This window comes from Capricornis sumatraensis, chromosome 6 (assembly GCF_032405125.1).
Source record: "Capricornis sumatraensis isolate serow.1 chromosome 6, serow.2, whole genome shotgun sequence".
Lineage (NCBI taxonomy): Eukaryota > Metazoa > Chordata > Mammalia > Artiodactyla > Bovidae > Capricornis > Capricornis sumatraensis.
This window is the reverse complement of record NC_091074.1, coordinates 79,398,614-79,407,153: the sequence shown is the minus strand read 5'-3', so window position 1 is coordinate 79,407,153 and position 8,540 is coordinate 79,398,614. Positions and strand designations below refer to the sequence as shown.

At 48.3% G+C, this 8,540-nt stretch overlaps 1 protein-coding gene across 2 annotated transcripts in view; it reads left to right on the top strand.

Annotated features, from left to right (window-relative positions):
• Nucleotides 1-4,470: 4,470 nt before the first annotated feature.
• PEBP4 (phosphatidylethanolamine binding protein 4) overlaps nucleotides 4,471-8,540 on the top strand; it is a 262,420-nt gene continuing 258,350 nt past the window's right edge. The window contains exon 1 of one of the 2 annotated variants that reach the window (XM_068974688.1): nucleotides 4,471-4,513. In XM_068974688.1, coding sequence (XP_068830789.1) covers nucleotides 4,490-4,513 — 24 coding nt within the window. In that variant the 5' untranslated portion in view covers nucleotides 4,471-4,489. Of the gene's footprint in view, nucleotides 4,514-8,146; nucleotides 8,245-8,540 lie in introns of those variants that run through there. The other variant, XM_068974690.1, reaches the window with a different exon arrangement.

Below are 8,540 nucleotides of genomic sequence, written 5' to 3'. Positions count from 1 at the left end.
AACTAGGATCCCATGTGCCATGGGGCAACTATTGAGTCCATATACTATGGAACCTGAGCATCACGATGAAAGATCCTGCATGCTGCAAGGATGAAACCCACCGCAGCCAAAAATAAATATATAAACATGTGCATATAAATATAAATATGGGGCTTCCCATGTGGCATTAGTGGTAAAGAAGCTGCCTGCCAATGCAGGAGACATAAGAGACACAGGTTCCATCCCTGCATCAGGAAGATCCCCTGGAGGAGGAAATGGCAACCCACTCCAATATTCTTACCTGGAGAATCCCCATGGACAGAGGAGCCTGGTAAGCTGAAGTCCATGGTGTTGCAAAGAGTCAGACATGAGTAAAGCGACATAACTAAAGCAGCTTAGCATGCATGCACACACACACATATATAAATGCATCCCCTAGCCAGTGCATCTGGGCCCAGAATTCCACACTTTAGGTAAGCTACAGTACTTCTGAGAGAGGGCAGGCCCATTCCTGGAGCCTGTGGAGCTGCAAGTGAGAAGCTCTGAGGAGGCTGATCACCCCAAAATAGACTTGTTTTTTTTCACAACTTTTTCATGAGGCATTGCAGCACACACATAAAAAATAGCCCCAACTGTTAACAAATAAAATTATAAAAAGCCCCAACTGTTCCCCATGAGTTTCCATGTGGCTGCGGTATTTGAGAGAGGGAGAGAGGGCATGGAAAGTGTGTATCCAGAGGGCCCCAATCTCCTATCTTCTGACCCAGTTTTCTCCCTCGGTATCTTGTTGTGCTAGAGCTTACAGAGATAATAACTGATGGTAGGGATGGGAACGTTTTCTATTGCCCCTCAGAAGTGGTCCACTGTGAGCGTGTATTACTGCCTCCAGATAAAGGAACGCATGGCACAGAATGGAGCGTCTTGAAAACATAATCGCGTGGCAATAAAGCTGGGTTAAATTTGGCTGCCCTACTCAGAGCACCATTGGAGAAGGAAATGGCAACCCACTCCAGTACTCCTGTCTAGAGATTTCCATGAGGAAATTGGTGGGCTACAGTTCACAGGGTAGCCTGTGTCTGTCCACAGAGTTGGACACGACTGAGCAACCAACACACACTCAGAGTACAGGGTTTGTTTAGTAAACACTCTGAAGGCTCAGTGTTCTCCTCAAGGGCATTTCAGTTTAGTTCAGTTGCTCAGTCTTGTCTGACACTTTGCGACCCCATGGACTGCAGTGTGCCAGGCCTGCCTGTCCATCACCAACTCTCGGAGTTTACTCAAACTCATGTCCATTGAGTCAGTGATGCCATCCAACCATCTCATCCTCTGTCGTCCCCTTCTTCTCCTCAAGGTCAGTTTAGCCTAAACTTGTAATCTGCCTTGGCCATTGCTGCATGTTGGTAGCCAGACTTGAGTCTGGGGTTGGAGCTGCTCTTGACCAAGGTTAAAGGATTGTGCAGGGCTATTCAGAAAGGGACTGACCTAGTCCTCCTTTGCACCCTGAGTTTCCTCCAGAGGCACCCTGCATCTTTTGCCCCAGCCCTGGAGTCTTCTTGGCGCTCGGATTCCCACAAGGCAAGAAAGAGAATCGGGTGGAGGCCAAAGCTGGATTCCCATGCCGTTGGGGTTCTGGTGGCTCAGTGGTGGAAGGTCTGCCTGCAATGCGGGAGATGAGGGTTCAATTCCAGATCAGGAAGATCCCCTGGAGAAGGAAATGGCAACCCACTCCAGTATTCTTGCCTGGAAAATTCTATGGACAGAGGAGCCTGGAGGGCTACAGAGTCAGAGCAACTGAGCACTCACATATAGTGCCAGACATTGCTAGAGATTGTGAGGATTATAAAATGATAGTGATGCCATCAAGGGATTTAAGTTTAATTATCATGATTAATAATAATAATTTATTTTTAAAATTTTGTTTATTGGCCATACCACACAGCATATAGGATCTTAGTTTCTCAACCAGGGATTGAACCAGTGGCCCCTGCAATGTAAGCTGGGACTCCTAACCACTGGGTCACCAGGGAAGTCCCAATAATAATTTATGGAGAGTTTATTACATGCCCACTATTGGGCTACATCTGCTACTTCATTTAAACTTCAAAACCATCCTGTAAGGAGGTACTATTATTATCCCCACTTGGTAGATGAGGACATTAAAGCATCAAGGAGTGACGTGAATTGTCAGGGCAGCACAGAACAAGAATTCTATTCTGGAAGCTAGCTTGGGGCCTCTGAGAGGAGATGGCACAGCCCCTGAGCCCCTTACAACCTAATGCCCTGATTTTATTTTACTTTCATATTTATTTATTTGGCCACACCAGCTCTTAGTTGTGGCATGAGGGATCTAGTTCCCTGACCAGAGCTTCAACCCAGGCCCCCCGCATTGGGATCAGAAAGTCTTAGCCACTGGACCACCAGGGAAGTCCCCTCATTCCCTGATATTAGAGCATTAACACATTCTTCTTTCACTTACAAATAATCCTCCTCACTTACAGATGTGAAAACTGAGGCCCAGAGCAGAAAACAGCCCAGGAAAGTCACCCAGAGAGCTTGTGGCCACACCAGGCTCTGGCCCCTGCACCATGCTTTCATCTCTGGGCTTCGGTCTCCTCCTGTGCGGGAGACTAGTTGGGGCTGTGAGATGAGGTTCCCCAGTTTGGAAACTCTGTGTGTTGTTATCACATGATGTTTTTAGGGAGACAGAAAGCAGAGAAGCAGGAATGGACCAGCTGAAACTTGTCTCAAAGTCCTCCTCCAGCCCATACTTATCCCAGATTGCCCTATAGGGTGTCAACAATATGGAGACATTTTCATGCCTCAAGGCATGGGTTTTTAACTCAGCTGATGGGATGCACATGTATGTGTATAAATATATATATGTATATAATCTCCAACAGCAGAACTGACAGGTTTTAACAGCTAGAGATGAGTAAGTATGCCCTGAAGCCTAAAGGTCTGGTAACACAGAGAAGACCTAAAATTACTATGCCTTAGAACCTCGGACAAAGGTTAACTCTAAAGATGATCAGCTGAATCCTTGAATGGTTACCTCACATAGCTCCTCTTAGCCAAGCTGTGCTCATACGTGCTCAGTCGAGTCTGACTCTTTGTGACCCCTTGGACTGTAGCCTGCCAGTTTCCTCTGCCCATGGGATTTCTCAGGCAAAAATTCTGGAGTGGGTTGCCATTTCTTTCTCCAGGGGATCTTCCCAACCCAAGGGTGGAACCTGCATCTCCTGCATTGGCAGGCAGGTTCTTTACTGCTAAGCCACCAGGGAAACCCAGCTGTGCTCACCTCCACCTTTCCAGCTTACCAAGGCTCATGGCCACCCATGGGAGACCTAGCCCCTTGCCTGAGTCACCACAGCCCACACACCCATGGTCTTAGGCTGGTTCCTAAAACAAAAGGTCTCCCTCACTCTTCTGCCCCTTTGCAAGGAAGCAACAGCAGGTTAGCCCAGGGATCTCTGCTGCCCTGAAGCAATTCCTAGAGCAAGCCTGAGATTTCTTATTCATGGGAAACTAGAAAAAAAGAGCCAAATTGGGTAAGCTAGAAGTCTGAGAGGATGAAAATGGGGTTAGGGATGTGTTTGGTTTGTTTTTGGAGAAATGGATCCCACTGCCTAAAAAATTGGGGTGCTCCTGGAGTGGGGAGGAGGCCATTAAGGGGTCACAGAGGGACTGGGCTGAGATGGAAGGAAAGGCCAGGCTCAGTGTAACTGGAGGCATTTCTGGTATCGGCAGCGACCTTTCAGGTAGGAGAGGGGCAGAGACAGAGTAAGCCTGAGGGCCACAGTGGCCCCAGAATCATAGGCTGTTGTTATAGCCATCCTGGCCAGTGGCCGCTTTGATTGATAAGCATGAAATGGGCTGTTGCGGGGGCTTGCCTTCCCTGCTTCCCTTTCCCTCCTGGCTAGGTTCACAAGGAGAGAGTAGGATCCAGGCCACCTGTAGACATTCCCCCCACTTCCTGTCCTGACACTGGCTGCCTCGGGTTTCTGGGCCACACACAGTCAAGGGGCTACTGCGCCTTGATGGGTAAGATTCCTAACCCACCTGCCCTTCGAGCTGCCTTCACAGCTCTTCCGCAAGATCACATCGTGAGAACCCCACATTGTCCTGAGATTGGGACAGGTGAGCACAGATAGGGAAAGATGGGGCTTGACACAACTCTTGTCTTTTCCCCCAAGCACAGAGAAAGATGCCCAGGGTGGTCTTGAGGCCAGTGAGATGTGAGTGATGGACTTACCTGCCGCCTCTTCTCTGGGGCCTGGCTGGCTTGCCACTATTCCCCGTCTGGAAGCGGTGTCCTGGGCCAGGTCAGTGGGAGGGAGGGAATGAGTGAAGAAACAACCAGAGGGATATTTCGGGGCTGGGATCCAAAGGCCAGCCTATGGGGAGCCAGGTGAGGGGCATGGTCACTGTATCCAGGGGTGGGACTTACTGGCAGGCCTCCTGGTCAGTTCCCGCCCTGCCCAGACTTCAGAGAGAAGCTACTTGGCCAGGAATGCATGATCCCATCTTTGGGCAGGTGAGCATTCCAGATCCCTCACCCAGCCCCTGACCCCGGGGCTCTGTGTGGGTCTGCCCTCAGACTCTCATTCTGATTTCTCTCTGGTCTCTCCTCCTCCCCCACGGTGACTCACACTGCTTTGGAATTTCACTCACTGGCTTTTTCTGACGCACATCCTGGGAGTCTGGCTTGGAGCCAAGGAACAACACTATTGCTCCAACCCCACTGGTGATTAATGTTGGCTCCTTGAGCTAAAGGCTATATAGACTTGTGGTAAGGGAAGCCAGGCTGGAGAAGCAGGGTGGGGAAGGGGAGATTTGGGGGCGGGGGGCAGTGTTGCTGCTAAACAGAAAGGCTTTCTTCCTGTTTCTGCTCATCTGCATACAGGTAGAACACAAACAGCAGGAAAGCTATGGGCTTGTCATGTTCAGACATACCCAGCTGGGCAGCCAGGAAACTCAAGAAGATGGAGTAAGAAAGTTTAAAACCTGGACTGACCTCTGTGCTTTTTAGATTTCTGCATACATCCGAAATTGCTTCACTAGTGTCTGACCCTGTGAGACCCCATGGACTGCAGAATCCCAGGCTACATGGGATTCTCTAGGCAAGAATACTGGAGTGGGTTGCCATGCCCTCCTACAGGGGATCTTCCCAACCCAGGGATTGAACTCATGTCTTCTTCATTAGCAGGTGGGTTCTTTACCCACTAGTGCCACCTGGGAAACCCTTTTGGATTTCTGGATCTCAGTTTACACTTTTGTGAGTCTTAAAGGTTTGAGCTTCTCTGGTGGCTTAGTGGTAAAAAATCTGCCTGCAATGAGATGCAGGAGCCATGGGTTCGATCACTGGCTGGGGAAGATCCCCTGGAGAAGGAAATGGCAACCCACTCCAGTATTCTTGCCTGGAAAATCCCATGGACAGAGGAGCCTGGCCAGTTACCGTTCATGGGATCTCAAAACGGTGGACACGACTGAGCAACTAAACCGCTGCCAGAAAGGTTTGACAGCCCCTGACTTTAAATGCTAAGCACAGCAGCCTGGTTACTTCTTTGATGGAAGGTCCACATGACTCCCGACAGCTTGAACTCCCTTACCTCCCCCACTTTGAATACTATGTAAAAGGTTGTCTGTGGGTGGGATTGCAGAGAAGAAAAGGAAAGGTTGTCATGACAGTGCCCTGGGCTGGAAACTGAAGATCTGGATTCATTTCCAGGTCAGCCATCACCCCATGAGGGAAAAAGGAGAGGATTCCCATGGTGACAGCACTCCCCTCCTGGGAGTCCCTCTTGTGTGTGGCAGGAGCTCACAGTGGCTCCTTGATTTTGTGTATCTCTCTTACCTCCACTCCTCCATAAGGCAGTTGCTTTTCCCATCCCCTTACTAGACTTCCCTGACTTCCAATCTCCTCTCACTGCCCCAGGAATCACTTTGCCACCCTGGCCCTTCCAGCAGTTCTGCTGAGAAGTAAAGGATTATGTGTCAGTCTGATAACCTGACCCCTGGGAGGAGTGCAAGGCCAAAGGAGGCCCTCAGTATACTCAGGAAACAAAGCTCTCACCCTGCTGTTCACCCTCAAAGAATGACTTCAGGTTCAGAGGGTTGCCCTGTCAGTGAAGATGATAGCCAGTGCATGCGTGCGAAGTTGCTTCAGTCGTGTCCGACTCTGTGCAACCCGTGAACTGTAGCCCACCAGGCTCCTCTATGGGATTCTCCAGGCAAAAATATTGGAGTGGGTTGCCATGTCCTCCTCCAGGGGATCTTCCCCACCCAGGGATTGAACCCATGTCTCTTAAGTCTCCCGCACTGGCAGGCGGGTTTTTTACCAGTAGTGCCACCTGGGATGCCCAGAGGTCTGTCCAATACCCTACTGTGGTAGGGTAGGTCTGGTCTGCAGGGAGCCCTAAAAAAGCAGGCCATCAACTCTCATTCCACCTCCTCCCTCTTAACCACCCTCAGGGACATGATCATTTGGGAAGATGCTAAGGAGCAGAGAGAGGAAATAAGGAAATAAATCTGTGCCTCAATCCCCATACCATTGATTATAACCAGGATTTTTTTTTTCTTTTTTCAAATTAAAAGCACCTTTAATAAGACAACAATACATCATGACCAGACGGATCTAAGAGTTTGTGATCCCAGGGACTTCCCCTGGTGGTCCAGTGGTTGAGAATCCATCTTCCAAGAGGCAGGGGATGCAGGTTAGGTCCTTGGTTGGGGAACTAACTCCCACTTGGCAACTAAGCCCGCAAGCCCTAACTGTTGGGCCTGATGACTCTAGAGCCCGTACTCTGCAATAAGGGAAGCCTGAGCTCCACAACTAAAGAAGCCATCAAGTGCCACAACTGGAGAAAGCCCACTTGCAGCAACTAAGAGCTTGTGCACCACAATAAAGACCCAGCACAGCCAAAAAATAAGTTTGAAATCTTGAGTCAAAACTCAGTTCGTATCAAAGGAGTTCCACTTACAGGCTTTGGACATGCTACATGTTTCCTTCTATAGTTGTGATATTTTTAAATGATGTAATATACAGTATATTGAAATGTTACATGGCTTCCCTGGTGGTTCAGTGGTAAAGAACCTGCCTGCCAATGCAGAAGACATGTGTTTGATTCCTGTGTGAGGAAGATCCCCTGGAGAAGGAAATGGCAACCTACTCCAGTATTCTTGCCTGGAGAATCCCATGGACAGTGAGCATGGCAGGCTACAGTCCTTGGGGGTCACAAAAGAGTCAGACATGACATAGTGACTAAACAACAATAGCAGAACAAAATGGTACATATAGCCAAGTTATAAGATACAGTGAGGACCAAGACAACTGTGAACCCCTTACCAAATTTAAAAACTATAATACAACCAATACATTTCATGGTTGAAGCTACAAATGTGTAACTCCCCAATCCCACTACCTGTCTTTTCAACAGAGTACCCCTAATATCCATTTTGTGTTTGTCATTTTCTGGATGATTTTAAAAATTTTCTATCGTATTGTGTGGGCATTCCTAAATAATATGCTGCTCGGGTTTGCTTGTTTCAAAACTTTGGGAAGTGGTGTTATATTGTGCATATATCGTCTTGTTGGGCTGGTGTTTTTCTCAGCATTATGTTACTAAGGGGCTTCCCTGGTGGCTCAGAGGGTAAAGCATCTGCCTGCAATGCAGGAGACCTGGGTTCCACCCCTGGGTTGGGAAGATCCCCTGGAGAAGGAAATGGCAACCCACTCCAGTACTCTTGCCTAGAAAATCCCATGGACAGAGAAGCCTGGTAGACTACAGTCCATGGGATCACAAAGAGTCGGACATGACTGAGCGACTTCACTTTTACTTATGTTACCAAGACATAGCCATACTGGTGTGTGTGTAGCTGGCTTCCATCTTTTTCACTGCAGTGTCATTTCCAGGGCTACAGCATATTTTTCTCCTGTCTAATTTCTCGCTATTATAAAAACCACCTCTGAGTATTCTCGCACTTGTTATTTCATACACACGTTTGAGCACTTCTCATTGGGTAGATAAGTAGAATTGGAATTGCTGGGTTATAGTGTATGCACACGCTGAACTTGACAAGATCACACCAAGTGTTTTCCCAAGTGGCTGAAAACCAGCAGTGTAGGAAAGTTCTTAGTAACTCACATTCTCATCACCACTTGCCTTTTCAGACTTGACCTTCGGCTCTTCTTTGTTGGATGCATGATGGTATCTCTGTGTTACTCTGATTACTGACGAAGTTGAGCAGTTATCTTCATACATTTCGGTATGTTTATCTTTCTTCTCTGAGGTGCCCAGTCATGTCCTTTGCCCGTTTTGGGGACACCATCATTAACATTTTTTTTGTTTATTTTTTTGGCTGTGCTGGGTCTTTGCTGCTGCATGAGCTTTTCTCTAGCTGTGGTGCTTGGACTTCTCCTTACAGTGGTCTCTCCTCTTGCGGATCACAGGCTCTAGGCTCTTAGGCTTCAGTTGTTGCAGCGTCCAGGCTTTAGAGCACAGGCTTAATAGTTGTGGAAAACGGGCTTGGTTGCTGTTAGGCATGTGGGATCTTCCTGTATG